At 34.6% G+C, this 26,538-nt stretch overlaps 1 protein-coding gene across 3 annotated transcripts; it reads left to right on the forward strand.

The window, feature by feature from the left end:
* On the forward strand, positions 1 to 26,159 carry CCNC (cyclin C). Of its 3 annotated transcripts, XM_078054948.1 has the most exons (13): positions 68 to 176; positions 1,578 to 1,739; positions 5,487 to 5,593; positions 6,465 to 6,549; positions 6,714 to 6,783; positions 9,642 to 9,693; positions 17,103 to 17,158; positions 18,062 to 18,097; positions 18,780 to 18,871; positions 19,494 to 19,561; positions 21,978 to 22,057; positions 23,346 to 23,464; positions 24,921 to 26,159. In XM_078054948.1, exons 5-13 carry the CDS (start codon positions 6,745 to 6,747, stop codon positions 24,973 to 24,975), a joined length of 597 nt encoding a protein of 198 aa, XP_077911074.1. In that variant the 5' UTR covers positions 68 to 176; positions 1,578 to 1,739; positions 5,487 to 5,593; positions 6,465 to 6,549; positions 6,714 to 6,744; the 3' UTR covers positions 24,976 to 26,159. The 3 variants fall into 3 exon arrangements, with proteins under 3 accessions (XP_035972617.1, XP_077911075.1, XP_077911074.1); XM_036116724.2 differs by lacking the exon at positions 1,578 to 1,739 and having other exon boundaries at positions 1 to 176; XM_078054949.1 differs by lacking the exons at positions 1,578 to 1,739; positions 24,921 to 26,159 and adding an exon at positions 24,287 to 24,748 and having other exon boundaries at positions 1 to 176.
* The last annotated feature ends 379 nt before the right edge of the window (positions 26,160 to 26,538 follow it).

The raw sequence follows: 26,538 nt of genomic DNA on the forward strand, positions 1-26,538 counted from the left end.
TCCTCTTCCTCTCACCGTAGCCGCCGCGGAGCGGAGCCGAGCAGATCAGATCCAGGAGCGCGGTTACCGGGCGGGCTGGGTCTATGGTCGCTCCGCGGGCCGCTCCGCCGGCTGGTGCTTTTTTATCAGGGCAAGCTGTGTTCCATGGCAGGGAACTTTTGGCAGAGCTCCCATTAGTAAGTGATCTTCCGTCTTCTCGCCCGGGGCTTGTTCTTGGGAGTCGGTGAGGACGGGGCCTGCGACTCCCTTTGGCCTGGATCCCGGCCCCTGTCCCGAGCGCCGCGGGGTCTCCCGGGGGCGGCAGCGGCCGGAAGCGGGATGCACTTTTCTCTGGCGACTCCCCTCTCCCCGCCCCCTGGCAGCGTTTCGGGGGTGAGGGGGAAAGATCTGTGAGCGGGCAAGGGCGGGGGCTAAGGAGGTTCGGTCTCCGAGGAAGGAAGGAGTTTAACTTCGGATTCCTGGATAAGCTAGGCCTGGAAGCGGGGTGGGGTGGGTTGGGATGGGATGGGATGGGATGGGCGCAGGTATGGGAAGTGTGGCACAGTTCCGGACTGTGAGGCCGGCTCTTCAGGACAGTTGGGGTTCGCTTTTGCCTGGGCTCTCTTCAGTTGTCGGCATTGTAGTCTTTTGTCATTGACCTTCTATCTTGAGTGGATTTAATATTATTCCGAGGAGAGAGTCCAGAGTCAGTCTTGTTTCTGCTGTCTGACCGCTTCCTGCCTTACCTTATGACTAGATGGAGTTGTATGTTGGTTAGGAATAGGGCAGGTGCTCTCAAAATGTATCCATTTCATTAATCTGTGCCTTATATTTTGTTTTAAGCATGTATTTTCCAGTGACTTTGCCGATTTCTTTAACCTATTTCATGAGTAGGTTTTTGTTTTTGTTTTTGTTTTGACCGTGGAAGAACTAGAGTAATATTAAAAATATTTTTCCCTAAATACATTTGTTTAGGCCTAAAGGTGGGTGATGAGACTAATTGAACTTTGGCTAGGCTTTCCGCTCTACGGTTGAAAGATGAACAGAACCTGATACTATTCTATTTTAGTGTAAATATATCTTAATGCCAAGAGACCATTAGTAATTGTAGTTTAAATTTTGATTCTGTGAAGAAGTTGGATTCCTATTCATTCTGTTTTTAGTCCTTTGTAAGAGAAGAAAAACCTAGTTTCAGAAAAGCAGGCTTTCCTCTTGCTGTAAGTGATACTGTGGAGATGAAATTCTATAGAGGCATTACCTCTGATTATATTTTTATTTTGCCCTGTTTTGCTCAGTGTAATATTTGCTTGGGCAAAATTAAAATACAGAAAATTTAGTGGACAAGGGGTAGTATTTTAATAAAGTTTGAAAGAAGGTGAAAGAATTGACAGGTAGCTAGCTGTTGATTATCAGAAGTTAGAGCCATTTTTCAACTTAAAAAGATACTACCTGCCTTTTGGTAATTGTTCTCATTATGCTTTCACTTATTGTTGGCATAATAAGAACATTTATCAAAGGGGGAGCAGGATCTATAATATTTGTTTTTTCACTTTTGAAATATAAAATTGTTACAATGTTAAATGTGCTTTTTTTGAAAGTGTCCTTCCCTCACAATTCAAATAGTCCTGGAGGAAGGGGCCACTGAGCTCTCTTCAGAATCATGAAGTGCCTTATCTGCAAAAGGTTGCAAGTGAGAAAGACAAGGCGATCAATTCTGGAAAAACAAACCAACAAAAAGATGACAAAAACCATCGTTTTAGGTGATTTTGGGAAAAGAGGAAAATTGACATGAACTATGTTTATCATGGCTTGAAGATGCACATTTTAACATTTCGGAAATGAGCATGACGGTTTTTCTTAGCACATGAAATAATGGTGAATTTTACAAACAATGTAATCTTAAATTTTATGAGATTTGCTATGTATAAGTGTTCTTGGTTTATCTTCCATACTATGTGCTGTGAGGAAAAACTTAAATATTTGTTTGTGAAATTTATCTTTTTAAGAACTTTAAGTGACTGTGAGGATGAAATTAATGATAATTCCAGAACATAGTGAATCACAGCATTTTCTAGAAAGTTGAAGTAGAGCACAACACATTCGTTGACCTTACTGCAGTAAAAGTAGAAGGGCACTAAATACTAGGTGGCTGACTGAATTAATGAAGAGGTAACAGAAATAAAAATGTACAAAATCAATTCTGGATATTTTACTGTATCAAAGAGGAAACTGAAAATACAGTTACATAATATCAAGGAAATAACCTGATGAGATCAATATGTATCCATACCTACGGGATGTAGCCAAAGCCACAGTTATAAACTAACATCCAGAATAACAGAAAAAATAAAAATAAGTCAGAATAGTCTGAGAATATTAAAAAGGAAACAGTGAAATAAATCTGGGGGAGGGGGTAAAAAAAAGACTTAATAAAGGTAACACTGATATTAACATAGTAAAAGGAAAAATAGTCAGAAATTATAAGAGCTGGTTCTTTGGAAGGAAAAATCAAAATAGTAGACTAAACTGCTGCTAGTTAAATCAAAGAAAAGAGGGATGATACGAAGATACAAAATTAGGAATGAGAAAAGTCAATAAATCCAGATGTACTTTTGGGTTATCTCCATGGTAATAAATTTGAAAGCCGAAACAAATTAAGAAAGTTACCAAAGAGGGGCGCCTGGGTGGCTCAGTTGGTTAGGCGACTGCCTTCAGCTCAGGTCATGATCCCAGGGTCCTGGGATCGAGCCCCGCATCAGGCTCCCTGCTCGGCGGGAAGCCTGCTTCTCCCTCTCCCACTCCCCCTGCTTGTGTTCCCTCCCTTGCTGTCTCTCTCTCTCTGTCAATTAAATAAATAAACAAAATCTTTAAAAAAAAAAAAAGAAAGTTACCAAAGAGCTACCCCTTAAAAAATGCTCTGGCTCACATTATTTCATGGGTAAATGTTTTCCCATTTTCAAGAGGATCTGCTACTGAAATTATTCCAGTTCACACAGAAAGAAAGCTCTCCAGTTCTCTCTTTGAAGCTACAAGAACATTGATAAAATCTAGCAAAGGTAGCACTAAAAACAGTCTGTTTTGAATATTGATACAAATATCATAAATTATTAACAAGTAGAGTCTAACATTACATTAGAAATATAAAAAAATGATAGTGATTTTATTGTAGAAATATAGTCAGTGTTAGAAAATCTGTTAATACACAGTGAAGGCATCAAAAGATGTCTATTAAAATTCAACATCTATTTTTGACTAAAACAAATAGGATGCTTTCTTAACATGGTAAAAACCTCAAAGCATGAATAAGAGATATTTAATGGTGAAACATTAGGAAAATTAGGGTGCCTGTTTAACATTGTTATGAATTGCTACTCAATACAGTTAATAGAATGAGATACTAAAAATGACAAAGTTATCAGCCTGTAGAGATAAAATTAACTCGAAAATTCAGTTAATTGAAAAATTATTATAAATAATAAAGGTTTAATAAAGTGACCAGTTACAAAATGTGAAAATGGAAAGCTTTCTTTTAAATGAATGATGGAAAAATATAGTTACAAGTACCAATGGAAAATATGAAATACACAAGAATAAACTAAAGAAATGTGCAGGACCTATAGAAAGAAAATTTTTTAAATTCTGTAGTAGAACATAAAGATTTTAATAAATGGAGTTTGAATTCTAGCATTGTAAAGATAGCATTTCTCTCTATATTGATTTCTAAATTTAATGCAATTGGGACTTGACATAATACTTCTACTAAAGTTCAAGTCTTAGAATAATAATTGTAATAGAATATCGAGAAGTTTTTCTAAAGAATAGTAATTACAAGGGGAATATTTTCCATACCAGATTTTAATAATTTAATCTTATGTTTTAAAATAACATGGCATAGGAATAAGAAAAATTGAAAGAAAAAAGCCTTAAGTGTATTAGCAAATATAGGTGAATTTTTTTTTTTTTAAATCATTTTGTGTCAGGGAAGGCCTTCCCATTTGTGACCAGCATAAAATCAAAGTAAAATATGGGTTGGTTTTAATAAGTGATTCATATTTCTGTGTTACAAACAATTAAATATTAAGAGATCATGCTAAACTCAGGAAATGTTTGCAGTTTATTTGACAAATGATTTATTATCCATAGTACACAAATTATATGAGAAGAATCTCTTAATTGTGAAAAAGACCGTCCCATTAGAAAAATTGTCATTAAAATTACAGTGTACAAAAGAAGAACTGTATTTTTGGCCAGTAAGGCATGGAAAAATGTTTAACCTCAGAAGTAAACTAAAAAACAAAACCCCGAAAACAGTAAGATACTACTTTGCCTTTAAGTTGTAAAGTATTTAAAAGATTGGCAGTAACCCATAGGGGGTTTAAATATTTTAAAACTCTCATGTACTGTTAATAGGAATGGAAATTGGTGTGACGAATGGAGTACAAACTGACAGTGTAAAACAAAGTTATCAGCAAAACCAACCAATCACTTCTATTTCTAGGAAATTATTTTAAATATATTATTAACCAAATATGCAAGGGTGAATTACAAAGCTATTCATTAAAGCATTATTTTTAATAGTGAAAAATTATAAGCTACATGCCTGTTAATAGGAATTAACTAAGTAACAATCCATCCATAATGCTGTGAAGCAGTTTAAAGGTATGCTGAATAACAAATTTGTTGACATAGAAAGACTTCCAGAACATAATGAGTGACAAAAGCAAGTTGCAGAATAGTGTTTTGGGTCATTTCAATTTCGTATCTCTGGTTAAAAATAGTAGACTTGACTAGGCAGGTGGAGGAGGCTATTAGTGTAATAAATTCTGAAGCAGATTTTAACATGAGTGGAATTTGTGAAGTAGAGAACTGCTGCAGTTACTCATGAACAACTGAGAAAAGATAATTCAAATCTAAGGCATCATCATTTGATGCCAAATAACTATACCATTATTTTATGTATCACTAGGGAAAAATAAACATGCTGCAGATTAAAAGCTTAAGGCATCACTGATTGTAAGATCTTTCTTGATATCAGAGTCTTAAAACCAATGAAATAACAATATAAGGTAGTGAGAGAGAGAACAAAAAAGAGACAGAAGGGGCGCCTGGGTGGCTCAGTTGGTTAAGCGACTGCCTTCGGCTCAGGTCATGATCCTGGAGTCCCTGGATCGAGTCCCGCATCGGGCTCCCTGCTCAGCGGGGAGCCTGCTTCTCCCTCTGACCCTCCCCCCTCGCATACTCTATCTCATTCTCTCTCTCAAATAAATAAATAAAATCTTTAAAAAAAAAGAGAAAATTAGAGTGGAATTTTTTTTCAGGGCATATTTACATTCATTAGTGAGATAATTCTCAGAGTTTCAAGAAATGTGAAAAATACTATCTTCCAAGGTTACTTCTTGCACTTTGTATTTCTCAGAATGTTCATAACTTGTTCAGTCTTAGTATTATTTTTTGTGACTTTTTTAGTTAATTTTCTGTAACGTGTCTTAACATCTTCATTCTTCTAGTTTACAATGGATTTTGGATAAACAAGATCTGTTGAAGGAACGCCAGAAGGACTTAAAGTTTCTCTCAGAAGAAGAGTATTGGAAATTACAGATATTTTTTACAAATGGTAAACTTTAAAAAAAATTGGCTGAAATGGTACAGTTGGTTACCTCTGAATTAAAACTTTTGTATAGTAATTTGTTATAAGCTGTTTTAGTCCCTACTTAATATTTTTATTCATGTATTCTTTTTATAACTTATATTCATTTATCTTTCTAAGTGATCTAAATACAGTCTTTTGTGAATCTTACATTGCAGAGACACTCAAAACAGTTTCAAAGTGTTCATTAATCTCCCTAAGCCTTTATAATGTGTTATTAAACCCAGTTTAAGATTGGCTAAAGCAAGTATTTTGAAGATGAATGGATTCTTTGGGCTGGCATCCTATTGATCATTCTTATCTTACAAGTTTGCGTAGATGATTTAGAGTCAAAAGATCTTTGCTCTCCCACATGGTAGCTTTGTTACATGATCTTTCTAAGCTTCAGTTCACTCTTCTGCAAACCTACCTCTCTGTTGTTTGGAGAATTCATTATGGACTTTTTAATAAACTTTATACAGTGGAAGTTGTAGTGCGTTTGATTACTGTCTAATATTTTCCTTTTATATTTATTCTAAAGATAATAAAAAAACACTGAAAATACTTAGAAGGTAGAGGAAAATGCCTATCATTCAACCTTCTTAATATAAGAATAGTGTTTGCTATGGGACACTTTCTATTTTTTATTGTTGTTAATGCATACCTATATTTTTTTTAACAGATTTGCAAATCCTAGTCTTAGCCCATGTGATCCAAGTAGAGCTTTATAGCATATGTAGGTTTTTCTCTTTGTTAAAAATTAATACAGTCATGATTTAACCACATGAAAGTTATTTTTCAATGTCAATATTATAAAGATACCAGAAGAACATTTAAAACTTTATTATTTTTCTTTTAGTTATTCAAGCATTAGGTGAACATCTTAAATTAAGACAACAAGTTATTGCCACTGCTACAGTCTATTTCAAGAGATTCTATGCCAGGTAGGACTTTAATTTTGGGATTATGTTACACCTATTTGAAACTCTTATGTAATGTTGATGAACCTTAGTATAAATGAATCATGTGTTTGCCATAGTGTTATCTTGGTTTTTTTCCCAGTGTTTTCTATATGAATGACATTTAACTTTGTTTTATCATATTTTAGGTATTCTCTCAAAAGTATAGATCCTGTATTAATGGCTCCTACATGTGTGTTTTTGGCATCCAAAGTAGAGGTATGAAATAGTTTTCTGTTCTTCATTGAAGTATAGTCAATGTACATTGGTTAATCTGCCCTAGTTTTCATATTACCTATATAAAAATAATGACAGATGGTAATTTATGCAAAATTTTGAAATTCATACAAAATCAAAGATATACATGTCTTTATACATTCATTTAACAAACACTTATATAGCATTTACTGTATACCAAGTGTTATTCTAAGTTCTTTTACAACTATAACTGACTCATAATAAGACTTACAATCCTCATAACAAACAATGGGGTGTATGGTAGTAATATCCTCATTTCATAAAGGAGGAAACTGAGGTACATAGAGATTAAGAAACTTGCCTAAGATCATAGAGCTGGTAAGTGGCAGAGCCTGGGAGTCTGGCTACTAATTCCATGCTTTTAACTGCTTTGTTCTAGGTCCTCTAAGACATTTACTGTTTGGCACTAAGTAGTATTCCATAAGTGCCACAGCTTCGCTACTATAACCTGAGTTATAGTACCTCCTCCTGTGTCCCTCCTTCTCCATATGCATCCTATGTCCTACTGTCTTCCCTCCCTGCTTCCTGATAATGGCTGCCTGCCAGACTGTAGGGAAAGCAAGGATTGAGTGTGGCTCTAGTCAAATAGATTCTGATGAGGGTAGAGAAACTAGGTGAGGGAGAGAGAAGAGAGATGGGAACTTGGAGCTGAGACTAAATCTCTGCTCACATTTTCCTTTTCAGTATTTTTGAGAGAGCACAGCTAAAATCCAGACAGTAATAGGAGATATTGACTGATGTTCATTATAATATATGCAATCTTTAAAGTTCTGAACCCTTTGTATTATGTTTCTTAGATGTCTTTAGAATCGTAATTGTATTCTTGAAAATTGAATGTAATTTAAACCTAATAGGTTTATATTCCTTTTGGTACTCAATTTTGATTTAGTTTTGTTTTAGTCATTATTTAGGATTATTTAAGACATCTTTCCTAATTATTACCTAAAGTAATGAGAGTTGACCCTATTAGAAATAATATTAAGACAGACTTTCTAGAGGTTTATGGTTTTCTAATTATTTATAAGTGGTAGATTAAAGGGACAGAACCAGCCCTGTTATTACTAAGTTCTTTAGTGGGAAAAGGAAGTGTTTATAAAAAGCCCATATTATGGGGTGGTTTTTCCAAATATTACCATGTAATTTGATGTATCTGAAGCACAACCAGTATGGAAAATCTAGATAAAATCTTTATAAATTTCTACTCTTAAAGATTAATTTGGGGATTTTAATTTGTTTTGTTTGTTAAATATCTTTTGTTATGTGATGTACTGAGTGAAAGTTTTCACTCTAAGAATTTTGGATAAAGAATTCCTGGATTGGGATGCCTGGCTGGCTCCAGTTGGTAGAGCGTATGACTCTTGATCTTGGGGTCATGAGTTCAAGCCCCACATTGGGTGGAGAGGATACTTAAAAAAAAAAAGAATTATTCCTGAAAAAAAAAATGTATCCCTTTATATTTGGTTATAGCGTTATTGTTTTTAATCGTTAACTGTGACCAGATCTTTCTGTGTTTTGTCCAGTTGTGTGGGAATTAGACAGAAATGACTTTTAAGATGTCTGAGGCATTTACTTTTTAGTTTCAGTTACTATGGTTTGAGGTTTAAATATAAATATAAATATTTATACACACATACATACCTTCCCCATCCCCCAAAACAAGGATATAGGTTGAAGGTATTTATACAGATTAGGACTAGGTTTAGTTTCATTTCTTTTGTTGAATAAGGAACCGATTCTTGATTTTTCTGTTTTAAAATGAAGTGAAGGTTTTAGTAATCTTATGAGGTTAATCAAATTAAATGAGACAATATATGTAAGGTGGATCACCTCATAAATTTTAGTTATTTTTACAATGTTAGCATATTAAATTCAAAGAGGAAATGGGAACTGACATTAAGAGTCTTGGGGTACCTGGGTGGCTCAGTCAGTTAAGGGTCGACTGTTGATTTCGGCTCAGGTCATGATGTCCGAGTCAAGGGATGGAGCCCCGCATTGGGTTTCCTGCTCATCACACAGTCTGCTTGAGATTCTGTCCCTCTCCCTCTGCCGCGCCCCCACCCCCATCCCCTCTCGCACTCTCTCTCTCTCAAAAAAGGGAAAAAAAAAAGCTTGCTTTATGGTAAGGCTGAAATTATTTAAAAAAAAAAAAATCTAAATGGGGCACCTGGGTGGCTCAGTCAGTTAAGTGTCTGACTCTTGATCTCAGCTCAGGTCTTGCTCTCAGAGTTGTGAATTCAAGCACCGTCTTGGGTTCCACACTGGGCATGGGTAGAGCCTGCTTTAAAAAAAAAGAAAAATAAAAGGAAGTTTTATAATACATCATTCTATCATTCTTGTCTTCCTCTTCCAAATAGAATAATAGTTTCTATGGTCTTTTAAATTCTTTTGGTGATACTAAAGTTTATCTTTAGAGATTCAACTGTTTTATTACTAAATAGTGTGCAATACCTGTTCATTAGTCCAGGTTCAGTTGAATAGGAAGCATACTTAATATTTTTATTGCAGTTAAGTATAGAATCTAAAAAATCTTTTTGGAAACTAATTGGGGTATAGAAAACTGTAGGGCTTGGTTTCTAATTTGGTATCTCTCAATGATGTTAAATGACAAAATTATTTAAACATTTGTCTTATTGCAGCCATTTTAAGGAAAAGTAATATGTTTAGAGATTTAAATACTTCACGCTTCACGTAGGTAGAAGATGAAAACCAGACTATAAACATGGGGGGACATAGGAAATGCTTTGCTTTGAATAGACCCAGATACCCTTAGGTTCATTGGGTTACTATGTACCTGATCTCATCTACTTTTATTTCTCTAGGAATTTGGAGTAGTCTCAAATACAAGATTGATTTCTGCTGCTACTTCTGTATGTAAGTGCAAAAAGTGTATCCTGCTTTAAGGATGTAATTCTTTAAAAAAGCTCTATAGGACCTTAATGTTTTTCAGTTTATGAGACCTGTGAAATATTGGTTGGGTTTATTAAATCTCCTGTGGTCACATTTATGGCTAGTGTATTTGGCTAAAAATAAAGTTAAAATACTAAAAACCACTTAGAGTATTATGTCCAAGACATTACGTTTAATACCAAAAATGAATAGTAACTATTGTCCAAAAACTTCAACTCAGTGGCTCTTAAATAAGGGTAAAGAAAAAACTTATTTCCCAGTTTTATTGTATTTTTTTTGCTTCATAATGACTAGCCATTGTGTCATTCTTGTGGGTAAAGTAAACTGTTTCTTTAGTAATTGTAGTGTATGTATTTGATAGGAATAATGTATTTTGCCTCCATATTGAAAAACATAGTGCAGGAAAAAAAATGCTGACTATAGTAGTCAGCCTCAGTTCTGTCTGAGCAACAGCTGTATAACCTTGAGCAAATTCCTTTATCTCTTGGCTTTAGTTCTTTTTCCAAAAAGATGGGGTTTAGCTGCCTTGGAGTCAGGACATTAAAGGAAATAACACTGTAGACTAGTGATTGTAAAATATTGTATACAAGGTATTAACATTATGCTATGCTCCATCTTCATAGGTTAAGCACAAAGCCAGCACCTAACAAAAGATGAAAGATAATGCAGAATTTTTTTTTTTTTTTTACTTACCTGATCTTGCACAGAAGAGGCAGAAGGTTTTTGTGTTTTTAGGTTTGTGAACCAGACTAATTTTCATATTTTTGGGTCATTCCCTTTTCTGAGAAGAGTGTAATAATCTAATTCAGTCTTTTCCATGCCATATTTTACTCTTCTAAGAACAGCAGAGTAGTAACCAGTTTTTCCATAGAATTTAATATAGCAGATATATCACATTGATAAGTATTGGATTGCCCTCTGGAAAATTGAATTATTAAAAATTCAAAAACAACTGGAAGGAAATCCACCAGAAGGAAATCCACCAGAATGTTAGCAGTGCTCATCTGTGAGTAGTGGATTCTAGGTGCCTTATTTTCTTCTTATGTTATTTTTTGTTTTCCAAATTTTTTAGAAAGTGTATATTTTTAAAAATGTAAAATACTGGGGCACCTGGGTGGCTGAGTCGGTTAAACATCCATCTCTTGATTTCAGCCCAGGGTCCTGAGATCAAGGGTCTCAGGGTCCTGAGATTAAGCCCCGCATCGGGCTCTGTGCTGAGTGTGTAACCTGCTTGAGATTCTCTCTTTCTCTCCTCCTGCCCCTCCCCCTGCTCACATGTGTGTGTGCTCTCTCTCTCTCTCTCTCAAAAAAAAAGAAAAAATGTAAAATACCTATTACTAAGGTTTATTTTTCATGCAGAGCCATAAAGGTATATTCATAACAGTATTTGGTTACCAATGAAGAGGAAATTGTTATAGTAGAATATTTTTGTTTATTTCATAAATGTTAATAGTGTATTATATAGGCTTATACAGCTTAGATTTCAAATTTCAGCTCCCTTGCCTTCTATGTGGCAAATCGAGCAAAATACAATCTCTGTGTCTCAGTTTCTCATCTTGCAGATGAGGATTAATAATATTTATGTCAAAGGGTTGTTGTGAGGATCAAATGAGTTAATATCAGTAAAGCTCTTAGAACAGTGTCTTGCTCAGTGTCTTAGTTTGCTAGGCCTGCCATACAAAGTGATAGAGACTAAGTGGTTTAAACAACAAAATTATTTTCTTACAGTCTGGAAGCTGAAGTCCAAGATTAAGGTGTCAACAAATTAGTTTCTCCTGAGGCCTCTCTTCCTGGTTTTCAGAGGGCCACCTTTTTGCTATGTCCTCACATGGTCCTTTCTCTGTGGGTGTGTACCCTTAGTGTTTCTTCCTCTTTTAAGGACACCAGTCCTATAGAATCCGTGCCCCACCCTTATGGCCACATTTAACCATAAGTACCTCTTAATTACCTGTCTCCAAATCAGTCACATTGGGGTTAGGTCTTCGACATTGGAATTTGGCAGGGGCAGGGGCAGAGAGCATGGTTCAGTCCATAATACTCAGTAAACTTCAGTGCCTACTCATCATCATCAATAACAGCATTGTCCTCACTGGAAACACCATATTGGTTGCAGTGGTGGATACAAAGATAAATACAAGGAATTTAAGGACAAGAACATAAGACATGCATATACAAATATTAATACAAAAGAAAAAAATAAGTGGCATAAGAGAATTAGAGAATGCAGTGAATGTTTTGAGTGGTAAAAGGTTATTTGTTAGATGAATCCGAAAGGCTTAAATTGAATTTGGTAAAGAAAGATAGACTTTGAACCTGGGAAATGTGGGGGAAAGATAGTCTAGGAACATCAAACAGTTTGGTCAAAAATAGAGAAACTAATGAGTTACATTCAGTGAATGGTCAGTAAGGAAATAGCTGGAAAAAGTCCTAGAGGGCCTTCAGTGAAGAATCTGCAGTTTGTTCTGTTGATGATGGTGGTACATTTGAAGGCTTTATTTCTCAACATGATGATAATGCTAGAATTGTGTGTTAGGAAGGTGAGTCTGGCAGAATAACGTAAGGTGAATTGGAGGAGAATATGAGTTGAGGTAGACAGATTTTCAAGTTTTTCACATGCTACAACATGGATGAACCTGGCTGGCTCAGTCAACCTGGCTGGCTCAGTCAGAGAGCATATGACTCTTGATCTCAAGGTTGTAAGTTTGATCCCCACACTGGATGTAGAGATTACTTAAAAATGAAATCTTAAAAAAAAAAAACCATGGATGAACCTTGAGTACATTAAAGTAAGTGAAATAGGCCAGTCAAAAAAGATGAATACTGTATGATTCCATTAAATATTATGAATAATTAATAGAGATAGAAAGTAGACTAGAGGCTGTTAGGGGCTGGAGGGAGGGGGAAAAATGGGAAGTTGTTGAATGAGTATGGAGTTTCAGTTTTGCAAGGTGAAGGTTCAGGAGATGGATTGTGGTGATGGTTGCACAATTGTGAATGTACTTAATATTACTGAACTGCATACTTAAAAATGGCTAAAGATGATAAATTCTATATAATGTGTATTTTACCACAATTTAAAAACCACCCAAAAAATCCCTCTGAAATAAATATAAAGCTGCAAATTGTAGTCAGTGCCGTCACCACAGGGTGCTGTGAGAAATAAAAGCTAACAAGTTTAAAGTAGAAAAATATTATTTGGAAGTTATTGAAGTGACCCAGGTGAGTACTAATGAAGGCTTAAAATGATGTTTTGGCTCCCAGCAAGGAGAACAAGCAGGCTAGATTTGCATAATAGAGTCAGCAGGACTTTTGAAAAGCAAGGATTTAAGACAAGTCAAAAATGATTTTTGAGGTGTTTTTGCCTGGGCATTGGGAAGGTGAAGGTGGTACCAGAAAAGGAGAATAAGTAGGTTCTGAAAAGAGTTAAATTTAATCTTGGACATTCTAAGTGTAAATGTATCAGTAGAACATCTTAGAAATGTGAGGCCAATGATGGAAATTTGGGACTTGGTAAATTTCAAGAGATAGAGTTGCCTAGTGTCATGTGCTACTTAGAAGATGAGTACCAAAGGAAAAAAAAAAACAGACCCTTTGGGTTTGTGATCTTTGAGAGAGAATGTCTCTGTCATTGGACATTATGAGATAGGGGTTGAAGCCAGGTTTCAAAGCACTAAGAAGTGAGTAGGTGTGGAGAAAAGGAGACTCTAACTGTATTACAAATATATGAAATAACCTCAGTGAAGGGGGTGAGGGGAAGTGCTGACCTAAGTAACTTTAGGAAGAAGTACAGTCTATAAGACTAAAGGCAAAAGGAACTGCATATAAGCACTATACTCTAGTTGATAGATTTGATCCTTAACGTGGGTATAAGTTAATTCCAATACTACTATACTTGTATCTGGAATTGAACAGTTCCAGTAAATATATACATCCATGGTAAATGGATGGCAGATATTGAGAGCCAGGTTTCTCACTGCTGGAATGGGAATATACAAATAAGCAAGGAGGGGAGACCAGAAAGATCCATGTAGCAATCAATTAGAGTTACACATCAGTATGAGCTCATGTTTACCTTAACATAAATATACATAAATATTTATAGGTACATGAATTTGTGTGTGCGTGCGTGTGTGTGTGTGTGTGTGTGTGTGTGTGTGTAGGCTTTGTCAGTTAAGAGGGTCTACAAACAATGACATCGCAGTAACAATGAGTTTTCCTAGTGCCCAGATCTTTGTTTCTCATACCATTCTTCAATAATAAGGAACTAGGTCTCCTTGGAGAAATGACTGGGACAGGAAATATGCAAGATAGACCTGGAGCATAGTGCCAATAAGTAAGGAAATGCTGAAAAAAAAAAAAAAAAAGCCAGAAAACAAAACACCTACCTTAATGGGGATATGTCAAAGCGACACATAACCCAACTGAAAGAGCTCTCAATGGCCAAAGCTAGAAGAATTTGTGTAACGGCAACAACAACAAAAAAGTAGTATTGGATTATAACCCAAAGTATAAAAAAAATCCCTGAGTCCATACCAATATATATAAATTATCGAATAAATGGGGGCGAAGAGACAAATCTCTAATACAGAAGAGTTTCATATAACTTATGTAGCTAACTACACCCTCAAATAGGGAAAGCATAAATTTCCACTTCTTAAGTATTCATTGTGCGTAGTGATTTCCTTCTAATGAGTATATTATGAAAAGGGAAGGGGGAAATAATTTTACAGTAGAGAAACCCAACAAACACTACCTCAGCCAGGTGATTGAGGTCATTATCAACAGTGATAAATCACTAGTAGTGTGTACCTTTCATGTGATATGATGAAATGGTGCTTCTCTCATCCTTCCTTCCAAAATCCCACAACCCCAGTCTAAACATTAAATAAACATCAGACAAATTCCAGTAGAGGGTCAAGCAACAGAATAATACTTGAAAAAAAAATCAGTACTCTTAAAAACTGTCAGTCATCAAAACATGGAAAGTCTGGAAAACTGTCACAGCCAAGTGGAACCTAAAGGAGACATGACAAGTAAATGTGAAGTGGTATGGATGAGAGCCTGGAACAGAGAAAGGACATTAGGAAAAAACTAAGGAGATCTGAATAAACTATGGACTTTAGTTAATAATAATGTATTTATATTGGTTCATTAATTATAACAATGTACCATACTCATATCAGGTGTTAATAACAAGGGAAACTGGGTGGGGGGTTGTTTTAGTCTGTTCCAGCTGCTCTAACAAAATACCATAGACTGGGTGGCTTAAACAATAGGCATTTATTTCTCACAGTTCTGGAAGCTGGGAAGTCCAAGATCAAACAAAGTGTCTGCCTTGATCAGTTCCATGATTGGCCATCTGTTTCCTGGCAAGCACACAGCCTCCTTCTCATTGTGCTCTCATGTGACAGAGAGGTTGCTCTTCCTTTTATAAGAACACTGGTCTGTCCTGGGGACCCCACTCTCATGACCCCCCCCAAACCTAACTAACTCCCTAAATTTGGAGGTGGCTCCAAATACCATCACACAGGGATTGCGGCTTCAACATATGAATTTGGGGGGAGACAAACATTCAGCCCATTACAGGGAGTATATGGGAACTCTATTATCTTTTCCATTCTATAAATTTAAAAATGTTCTAAAAAATAGCCTACTTTTAAAAGCAGAGGAATATAATTTGGTAGAGGTCTTATGTGTTTTTGTTTTTAAGAGAAATTTGAGCATTTTAGTAAGTGATGGGACAGATTTATTGGAGGAGGAATGGTTAAGGGTGCAAAAAGAAGTATGAACTGTCAGTTGAGCAGATGAAAAATACGTAAGTAATAGAGGTAGCAGTAGAGAGGAGGGAAGTACTTTCCTCCCAAGTTAGAAAAGGATTAGAAGATAGAAAATCAAAATGCAGAGCAATTTTATCATGGAGTAGGAGAGAGGTTAACAGTATCAGGTAAATCTCAGAGAAAGTTAGGTGTCAAGGTCTCAGAGTTAGGGGTGCATATTTGTTTTATGTACGGAGATAATGTTACCTTGTTGATTAGTTACCATTATGTAAGTACCTATTTTACTTGTACACTTTACATCTTGTTCATATCACAAGGATTTGTAAAACTCAGAAACCTTAATATTAGTATGTTTTCAAATAAAGGAGAAAGAAAAGGAAAGCTTAAGTATAAATTTCCTAATGTCGGGGCGCCTGGGTGGCTCAGTCGTTAAGCGTCTGCCTTTGGCTCAGGTAATGATCCCAGGGTCCTGGGATCGAGTCCCATGTCGGGCTCCCTGCTCGGCGGGAAGCCTGCTTCTCCCTCTCCCATTCCCCCTGCTTGTGTTCCTGCTCTCGCTCTCTGTCAAATAAATAAATAAAATCTTAAAAAAAAAACTTTAAAAAAAATAAATAAAATAAATTTCCTAATGTCAACTTTAAATGGTTTAGGTTTCAAATCTTGGCAGATACTATCTATCTAAATTAGTTGTTAGGTTCCTCAGTTTACAAAATAAAACTTCTTGAAAATAAAGTACATAGAGTAAGTGAAAAAAAAAATTAAATCTCCGTGAGGTCTTAGGCTTTATGCAAATGGAAGGGATCACAGAGCAGATCCTCTAGAACATCACTTGATTTAATGAAATGCTGCATCATAATGACTTGAATACAATTTTCTCAAGTAGTAGTACTTAAAGGTGTACACTCATCATTTTGAAGAGAGGATTGATAGTTAACAGTTTTTTCATTTGTACTTAGTGACAAGGAAGAATAGTAATTGTATGTATGCGTTTGTGTGTGGTATGAAAAAGTCCTAGAGAACTTTGCACATGTATGTATGCTTTTATTAAAATACATCTTTTGATAAAGAGGTACCTATTTATTATAGAAAGTACAGATAAGTAAAAATCCTTAAATCTCAGATGACCACTATTAACATTCTTTGGTTGTATTATCTTTTCAATTTTCATACGTATATTTAGAAATATATACAGATATATTTGAGTACATACACAACTTGTGTTCCTTCTAAGCTAAATTGCTGAGAAATAAAACCAATATCATTCTAGAGCTGGAAAGATTTTAGAGATGAAAAAAATCCAGGTGATTTTTTTTTTCCCCAACCCCTTGATTTTTTTAAGCAGCAGAACCCTTTTTTAATACATTAAGTATATAATTAAAGCTCTCTAATTGTAATATAGATGGGGCCTAGGACTTCCTGCCACTTAGTTCTTTCCCTTGCCTGAAAACAAAAAAATCTGGGTACCTAAGCATCTCTAAGAGCTCTTACTAAAAGTGATTTAGCCCTTCCTCTAATATTCTACACTGTGTTAAAGAAATTTTGGTTTAATTTACTTTTTCACTTTCTTAGTTTAAGTCATTTTTTTGTTTTCTGCAGTAAAAACTAGATTTTCATATGCCTTTCCAAAGGAATTTCCTTATAGGATGAACCATGTAAGTATATTGTATAAAATAAAACTACTTGTCAAAGCTGTATGTAAACTAGCTCCATTTTATGTTAGAATAAACTGAATAGTTTCCTATAAATGGTACTTTGAAATACTGAATACAAGAATATAAACTTTAATTCTAAATTAAAGCTAAATTGCTTCTACCTTTAAAAAAAAAAAAAGTACTTAATAGCAATGGTTATCAACCCTGGGTGCCCATTGAATCACTTTGGGAACTTTTTAATAATGCTGATATCGGGGCCTCTCCAGACCAACTAAAGCAGAATTTTTAGGCTTGAGGCCTGGGGACTGGTATTTTCTAAAAGCTCCCAGGTGATACTAGTGTATAGCTAGGGCTGGAACTACTGTAATGGAACAGTATGAAAACCATATTTGAAACTTTACATTAATTTAGAAGGTGAGTTTCTATTAACATTTTTAATAGGCATGTCCTTTTTCTACCTTGTGAGGGATTTCATCATCCTGTATAAATTGTATATTTTTGTTTCATTTTCAGTATTCTTTCCTTTTATTGATTTGTAATATAATGAGTAACACATAAGTGGAGATAATTGCATTTTTGCATTTGTTGAGTAGAAAGTATATTAGAAAATCTGAAGTTTACACAGGTTATTTTAAATTAAAAAAGTAAGAATTCTTATATGAGGCTGATTTTTCTATAAGAATTAAAATCCTTTATAGTCATAATTACATGTGTTGTATAATAGTAAAAAAGTAATTTTTATTGCACATGTTCATTGATAAACTACTATATATATTTTCTTGATTCAAAAAAATTTTAGTAAAAATTTGTGATACATTACTATAATGTATAAATTGTTATGTTAGACTGAGTAGACTCATCTAATTTGTTTCACATTGACATTTATAATCTTTTTTTAAACAGATATTAGAATGTGAATTCTATCTTTTAGAACTAATGGTAAGTATATTACTTCCTTGTGATTAATAGAGTAAAACTTATTTTCAAATTTAGTGAAGTCAGAAATTCTTTAAAGAAATGATCTGTAGGGAGGTGCATTTTAAAACCATCCAAATGATACATGATGGTGAAATCAGAGTACCTAGTAGCATCATCATCACCTATATCCTCTGAGAAGCCTGTAAAATAATTTGTATATCCCACTTAGGATGGGAAAATTTTTCTGTTCTATAGTAACTATAATAAAAGGATTACAAGCAAACCAGTCAGGACATGAAGCCACTGTAAATTATTTGCACAATTTGTGTATGTGTGTGGTGTTATTTAAAGATAGATTATGTCTTTGGCAGAATTCTGCTCCTCCAGTTGGGAATTACGGATTTATAGGCTAATAAGAGGTTTCAGTGTGTTGCAGATGTGACACTTTGAGTCTCTAAGGGAATGGATGCTGACTGACTGCCTACCGATTTACCAAGGTATATTCCAGAGAGAGCACTGCCTTCACTATTATAGTAGAGTTTAGGGCTGCCATACTGCTTGCTTAAGAGAATAAAAGGGAAGCAAGCATGAGTTAGAGAAATACATTTTGAAATACATAATTACAAATCAGTTGGGTAATGATAAGTTTTTGTGTTGTAATAAATCTGTTTTTATACATACACATTTTTTAAACTGTTTCTAGGATTGTTGCTTGATAGTGTATCATCCTTATAGACCTTTGCTCCAGTATGTGCAGGACATGGGCCAAGAAGACATGTTGCTTCCCCTTGCATGGTAATTAGAACAGAAGTTATTCATAGTGTAACATGTTATTAGCTAGGAAGGTTGACAACTGAATATGAAGTTTAATATTTTTAAAGTAATTAAACTAGTGCCCCAAGATATTGTATGTTGAGTGAAATATTTGCTTGTTGAATTTTAATTAACTATATTTATAAATGCTAAATTGATAAGGATCTTTATTTGATTAATATTTCCATTAGAATTTGATTCTTACCAAAAAAACAGACTGTTTACATAAAAATTAAAACAGATTATCTTTCAAATAGAATACTTTTTATTGGTATTCAACATACATATTAATTTATTGTATAATTTCTGGTTTCTTCTGATTTTCTAATTTTTGAAAAATTGGAAAAATCCTTATTGTAATTTACCGTAAGGTTTTAAGTTTTAAAATCTGTTTAGCTATATTTTTATCTATTAAAATATGCTTATTCATTGTCATTTTCATGTATCCATCTTTTTCCCTTGATGTTTTCACCTTTATATTTATGCTTCAGTAATACAAAAGAAATATTTACAAAGATGGGAAATCTGACCCTCTCTGGGGGGAAATGTACAATCATACAAGGTAGTTCTGATTTCAGTAATAATATGATTTATATTTCTATAGGAGGATAGTGAATGATACCTACAGAACGGATCTTTGCCTACTGTATCCTCCTTTCATGATAGCTTTAGGTATGTAAGCATGGTATGCCTTTACTAGTTGAATTGTTATAAGTTTATTTAGGTCATCCCAAAAGAAATTTCATCCTATTATGCTTTACATTCTATTTTTTTTTAAAGAGGCATCTGCCTCTTCTTTTTTTTTTTTTTTTTTTTAAAGATTTTATTTATTTATTTGAGAGAGAGAGAATGAGAGAGAGAGAGCACATGAGAGGGGTTAGGGTCAGAGGGAGAAGCAGACTCCCTGCCGAGCAGGGAGCCCGATGCGGGACTCAATCCAGGGACTCCAGGATCATGACCTGAGCCGAAGGCAGTCGCTTAACCAACTGAGCCACCCAGGTGCCCTATGCTTTACATTCTTATGGTTCATGAAGTAATAGACTAATCCTTGCATGTGAACTTGTAATAATATGAAATGCAACTTTCAGAAGTCAGAGTTATTGTCCCTCTCACCCCCTTCTTTTGTTAAGTTTTCGTGTTTTGTTTTTTCTAAGTCACTTAAAATAATTTTGACCAGTGTTTGAATAGAACGTTTTTGTTTAGGAGGAAAAGTTCAGAATTAAGCCTGCTAATATTACTTGTAAATTATATAGAATAACTGGGCCTTTTATTCCCTGAGCCCAGTTAAGTGCTCAGAGGTTCGGTAAAGGAGCCTCTGTAGTCAGTGCCTTGCTGGAGGGAGAAGTTAGCTACCATTTTATTTATCTGTGGAAGGTAGCGTAATGGGTTAGAACACAGTCTTTGGAATCAGATAGTTCTAGGTTTAAACTTTGCTTTCTTTATAATTGTGGGGAAAGTATTTAACCTTTCTGAGTTTGTTTCCCTAATTGTAAAATGTTGGGGATACTAACTCCATACAGAATTGTTCCAGATATTAAATGAGATATCTTATAGAACACCAGTAATGCCTGCCATATATTAAGCACTTATTAGTTTCTTTTCCCTTTCTTTTTCCTATTGAGTTCCATGATTCTGTCCTCTTGATTTTCCCCCTATTCTTTTACCACCCAATTTCTGGATAAAATACACAACTTCTTTTAACCTGTACATATCATTCTCTGCTCCCATTCTCACCTTTTTTTTTTTAAGACTTGTCTTAGATATCACCTCTTTAGTGACACCCTTCCCATCCCCAAATTTCCTACATCACCTCAGTCCAGGTTTAGGATGTCTTCTCTGTTTCTAATTTACTCTGTGTATGCCCTGTTATGGCATTTTCCACTGTACTTTAATTACCTGTTACTATAATTTCATTTATTTCGCCTCTCGTCCCTTCAGGGCCTACACCCTACTTTACAGCTTCATTTGACTTGGGTCAACCAGTATGTCAGTTCACATTTGAGTCACTGTTTGCCTAGAATGTCATCCTTCGCAAAATCACTTGGGTAACTAAACCAGGGAAAATAACTCTTAAGAAGCTGGTGTGGGCTCAAGGTAGCCAAGCTGTTGGTAGAAATTATATTAGGCAAAATTATGATGGAGATTGTTGTCTTTGAGTTCTTTTACTGTCTTTGTTAGTTTATATTGTGTGTAATGTGTATATAGTGGAGAAACATGGATTTGAATTGTGCAGGTCTACCTATACACATGTTTTTTATAATACTGTAAATGTATCTTCTCTTCCTTATGCTTGTCTTAATATTTTTTCTCTAGCTTACTTTATTGTAAGAATACAGTATATAGTACATACACAAAATTTGTGTTAATCAACTATTTATCAGTCAGGCTTCCAGTCAAAAGTAGGTTATTAATAGTTAAGTTTTGGGGGAGTCAAGTTACCCACAGATTTTTTTAACTGCAGAGGGGGTTGGTGCCCCTAAGACTAATGTTGTTCAGAGATCAACTGTAATTATATTGTATATAGTGCGTTATTTTTTTTTCTAAGCTCCATTTGATTATAACACTGAATTCGGTACTGGGGTGCCCAGTGTTCACCTGACTTCATCATGGGCTAAAAAACTTAAAACAGAGGCAACACACTGCTTTTAATTGGAATATCAAAATATAATTAATTGTTGAAATTTATTAGCATATTATTGGCGTGTGTGTGTGTGTGTCAAACTGACTTCTGGGTGAATTTTGACCACTCCTTTGTGCCACTGTTGAGGATCATTTCCCTGCTCTAGTTTCCTCATTGGATTTTTTCCTAACATGCCCTGACTCTCAGAGCAACTATACCATCCTTAGTATACAGTGAGGAGCAGGAGATGTCTAGAACCTTAAGATAGTCTAGTAATTTTTGTGTCTGTATTATATTAAGTTGATGGGATGGTTATTGGTAACTGTTAGATGAATCTATGTAATTTTTAAAAAGAATATTGGAAAATGTACATGAAAATTTTAAGTAAAAATCTTATCTTTAGTTCTAAGTCCCTACATTTCACACTTGCGGTTGAACATGGGCCTTTTTCTCTTGTTTTCTTTCCAGCTTGTCTACATGTAGCCTGTGTTGTACAGCAGAAAGATGCCAGACAGTGGTTTGCTGAGCTTTCTGTGGATATGGAGAAGGTATTCTTTTTTTTTTTTTTTTTAAAGATTTTATTTATTTATTTGAGAGAGAGCACATGAGAGGGGAGGGTCAGAAGAAGAAGCAGACTCCCTGCTGAGCAGGGAGCCTGATGCGGGACTCGATCCCGGGACTCTAGGATCATGACCTGAGCCAAAGGCAGTTGATTAAGCGTCTGACTCTTGATTTCGGCTCTGGTCATGATCTCAGGGTTGTGAGATTGAGCCCCATGTTGGGCTCTGCACTGAATGTGGAGCCTGCTTAAGATTCTCTCTCTCCCTCTTGCCCTTACCCCGCTTGCACTCTGTTTCTCTCTAAAACAAAAATTTAAAAATTTAAAAAATATATTAAAAAAATAAAATTCCCTTAGGTGAATATAAACTTGAACATTTTAAAGTTAATATGATGTTTACTTAACATGAGTCTAAAATCCTATGATGTCCACAAGGCTAAGAAGATTTTTGGTAAAAAAAAAAATATTAAGAAACATGTTTGGTGAGAAGAGTTAATGTTGACTATTTAGGTTATATTTCTCTTTTGGGTTTAGGCTTAAACAGAATGGTAAACTTTTGGTTTGCTGAGTTGCAAAGCTGCGTCTAATTTCCAGGATTATTTTAAAACCTACCTAGAGACCATTAAATACTACTATAAACTTTTGTTAACACAGCCTGTCTCCTGACAAAAGGCTTTTGCCCTTTTTTTTTTTTTTTTTTTTTTTTTACCTTTTCTGCTGAAGTGTTTATAGTATTAGAATCAATCCAATGTGAGGTCTACTCAGATGAGAAAGAGGGCTGATTTGGAAACTGGATATGACAGATTTATAGCTGCCAGGTTTTGAACACCTTAACTCATGTGTAGAGTAGTTAACAGAGAAACAAAACAATGTCTTTCATGCACCACCTCCCATTAAATTGTTTGAAACAGTTGGTATTAGAGGAGTGTACTCTGTAGTGGCCTACTCCTTCATGATTTAGACCTCTCTTCCCAGTACCTCACTGTTCTGTTTTGGTTTAGGATATTAGCAGATAGAAGGAAACCAACTGCAGAGATGGATAAGGATGGACAAAGTATACATGTTAAAAGATGAGAGGGTAGAAGGAGAAGCCTACAGACCAGTGTGGTAAAAATACTGCTTTCAAGTTTATCAAGATTATCTAATATAACCTGAATACTTAAGGACAGAGACTCTATCTTTACACTGTTTTCTGAGGATGTGTGTGATGTGTGTTCTTTATATACTAAATGTTGCTTGGTACTGCCACTGAGAACTTTTCAAATATTTACTTCTAGATTTTGGAAATAATCAGGGTTATTTTAAAACTATATGAGCAGTGGAAGAATTTTGATGAGAGAAAAGAGATGGCAACTATTCTTAGTAAGATGCCAAAACCAAAACCTCCTCCAAACAGGTACTTTGTAGACTTTAATTATTGATTTCATTTAATTATATATTTCATATACATTATCATATTTTTCCATAGATTGTGTTGTATTGTTTTCATGAAATTTCTTCCAAAACTTCATGATTTACGTAATTTTAAAATCTGACTTGGTAGATTGACAGTGTCTCATTTTAAAAAATACATTAATCTGATTATCTGTTAACTTTTCCTAATGCAATGGCAGGTCTCTTACAGGTATCCCTCAACATATGGCTATATACTGTACATAAATTTAAACAGAACAGAATTAGGCTAGTTTATCTGAAATTCAGGGATAAAGAATTCTGTAGTATCCCATGTCAGTTTGATTCTCTGTGACCTCCCCCCCCAACACACACACTACTGGCTTTTATCCTCTTTTATAAATTTCAGTAGCAGTTTTCAAAAACTTAGGTGATTGATCTGATATTGTAAAGATAAATAATTTTGGCTTTTGAGCGACCTAAAGATCCATGGCACATAGTAACATAGTTTTGCTAACTGTGAATCACTTGTGCTAAGAGGGTTTTCTTTGGTTGTTTTTTACAGGATCTTTTCATTTAGTTCAGTGGTTCTCAGCTCGCACTGTATATCAGATCATTTAGAGTAGGAAAAAAGGTCAGAAGGAAAATTAAAAAAATGCTACCCATCTTAATGATCAAGAAAAATAATTAAATTATATAATATTGAGATAGATTTGTAGATCTGGTAAGTTAATGTTACCGTTTGGAAAAAATTAATACTTGACTTATACAAGGAGCTGTTTAAGGCAGTCATTCAAACAGCTACCTTTGGATGCATTTTTTGCAGAAATTCCCTGAGTGATTCTCCACTAGTGGCAGGGCCTGAAGCTGCAAGATGATGATGGACAAGATAAGACAATAATCCTATTGCCACAGTTACTGGTATTTTCAGTTTTAGTTATTTTTATTTTAAGTATTCAGCATTTTCCAGGAAATTGCCATTTTTCTTTCTGATTTATAAAAGTTTGCTGTATTTACATGTGATTTTATTATGCATTTGGACAATAATTTTTTGGGAAGAACACTTCTTGATTTTCATATTTAGCAGGAATAAAATTTTATATGTAAGATTTAATTTTACAGGAAATTTGTGCAGAAGCTCTAATCTCTATGTTGAGTGATACCTGTAATGACAATGAAATCCCATACCCTTATTTAAATTTTTTGAGTGTATATGGACACTAACTACCAGAATGCTTGTTATGTGTGAGAGCACCAAGTTACATAAGAATAAAAATATAAAACCAAATGTTAGTCTTCGGTATTTTAATTTTCCACATCTTGTCTTAACAATCAGGAATGCCTTTGTTTTGTAGAGTTGTACCACAGAGTAACTAACTTTAAAAATTAGTTGGCTTATTGGAGTATTGAAAATGAGTCTTTTAATTGGTATAAAATCTCTTTCTTCCCCACTTGAACAGTGAAGGAGAGCAGGGTCCAAATGGAAGTCAGAACTCTAGCTACAGCCAATCTTAAAACATTCCGAAGAATTCCATAGTGGACCAGTTGGAAATAAACCATTGGACAGATTTCAGTTATGTCTTCAATGGAACACAAATGAAAATGAATAGCTTGTTTCTGTCAAGCATATTGGGAAGTGATTTTATTTTTGCAAAATAAGTTTTCCTTACCTAATTTGATTCTAGTACATAATTGATTAAAATCTCTTGATTATAAAAGCATGGAAAGGTTCTAAGGGGACCTACAGACAGACTTACATAGACATTTCAAAATTAATAGCTTTTGATTAGTATAATTTTTCTTAATTTGGATAATAGAAATTGTAGCTTTTTATTAAGCCAGGAAACATGAAGCATAATTTGTTTAAAATTCTCTTTGGTCATTGAAGGACCAAAAAGGGACATAAAAAGTCAAATATATGAGGGTTTTTTTCCCTCCTTAAGTTAAACTTTAAAACTGTATTTAAGGAATCAAATCTTACAAAATCCTGGGAGATTTTGGTAATGATGTTGATAATTTCAGGGAAATTAATCAAGTACCTATTGATTTAAAAGTGTATTTTATTCAATAGTTTTAGTATCTTGCCATGGAAGATACTAGCCCAGCCTAGCAGAAAAGTGCAATATGTATAGCATACTTTGACATTTTAAAAGTTATATTAATTCCATAACCGTTTTGAAATGCTGGGCAAACTTTAAAAAAAATCCTACATGATGTTATTTGTATTTGATTCACAGTTAATCAGGCATTTTGAAAGCTAATTGGATAAAACACCATAATATCGTTAAAATTTGGTGACATTTTAATGTTAATTTTTACTCTACTGTGAAAAGTTTTTTATATGACATACACACCCTAGTTTATTTTTGTGTCTTAGTGTGGATTTACAGATTTACTACAGGTATCCTGAGCCAGGGACACAGTCAGGTTTCGGGCCAGTTTGATACTGGCTCTTCTTAATTCTCACGAGTGTAGGACTTCGGACTAAATGTTACGTCAGTGGGGCTGTGCTGTCTGTGGAACTGAAAGTAATCATTTTCTTCAGATTTGAAGGAGAGTGATAAAATTTGGAGTCATAGGATATTGATGTACAATTTAAGGATTCAATTTTTTAATAAATTGTGAACAATGGCTTATTAAATTAAATGTTGACGTCCTAGTATAAAACTGCAAGAATAAAAAGTAAAGTTCTCCAGCTATATTGACTGGTGTCTTGAATTTATCTCTTTGAATCTGTCTTCTGTTTTCTGAGAGTCCTTCTTCCTTTAGATTAGTATTAAAGTCTTCTATAGTTTGTCAAGTGGGTAATTTCAAATGGCTTATAAACACACTCTGGAGTTCTGTTTCCTAATGGAGAGGATTAGACAAGTTGGAAAGGAAGATTATGTATAAAGTCAGTATCAGTGATAAATACAGGTCTCGTAGGCTTATAGGGCAGGATAAGAAATGAGGAACAAAGCTCTCCTCGGGTCTGAAAGAATTAAGGTTGGGTTTGAGTTGGAAGAGCAGACTGATTATATATCACAGTCATTGACTTGACCCTAATTTTTCGTTTATTTTAAAATTTTTATTTTGAAA

Source organism: Halichoerus grypus, chromosome 9 (genome assembly GCF_964656455.1).
Source record: "Halichoerus grypus chromosome 9, mHalGry1.hap1.1, whole genome shotgun sequence".
Classification (NCBI taxonomy): Eukaryota; Metazoa; Chordata; class Mammalia; order Carnivora; family Phocidae; genus Halichoerus; species Halichoerus grypus.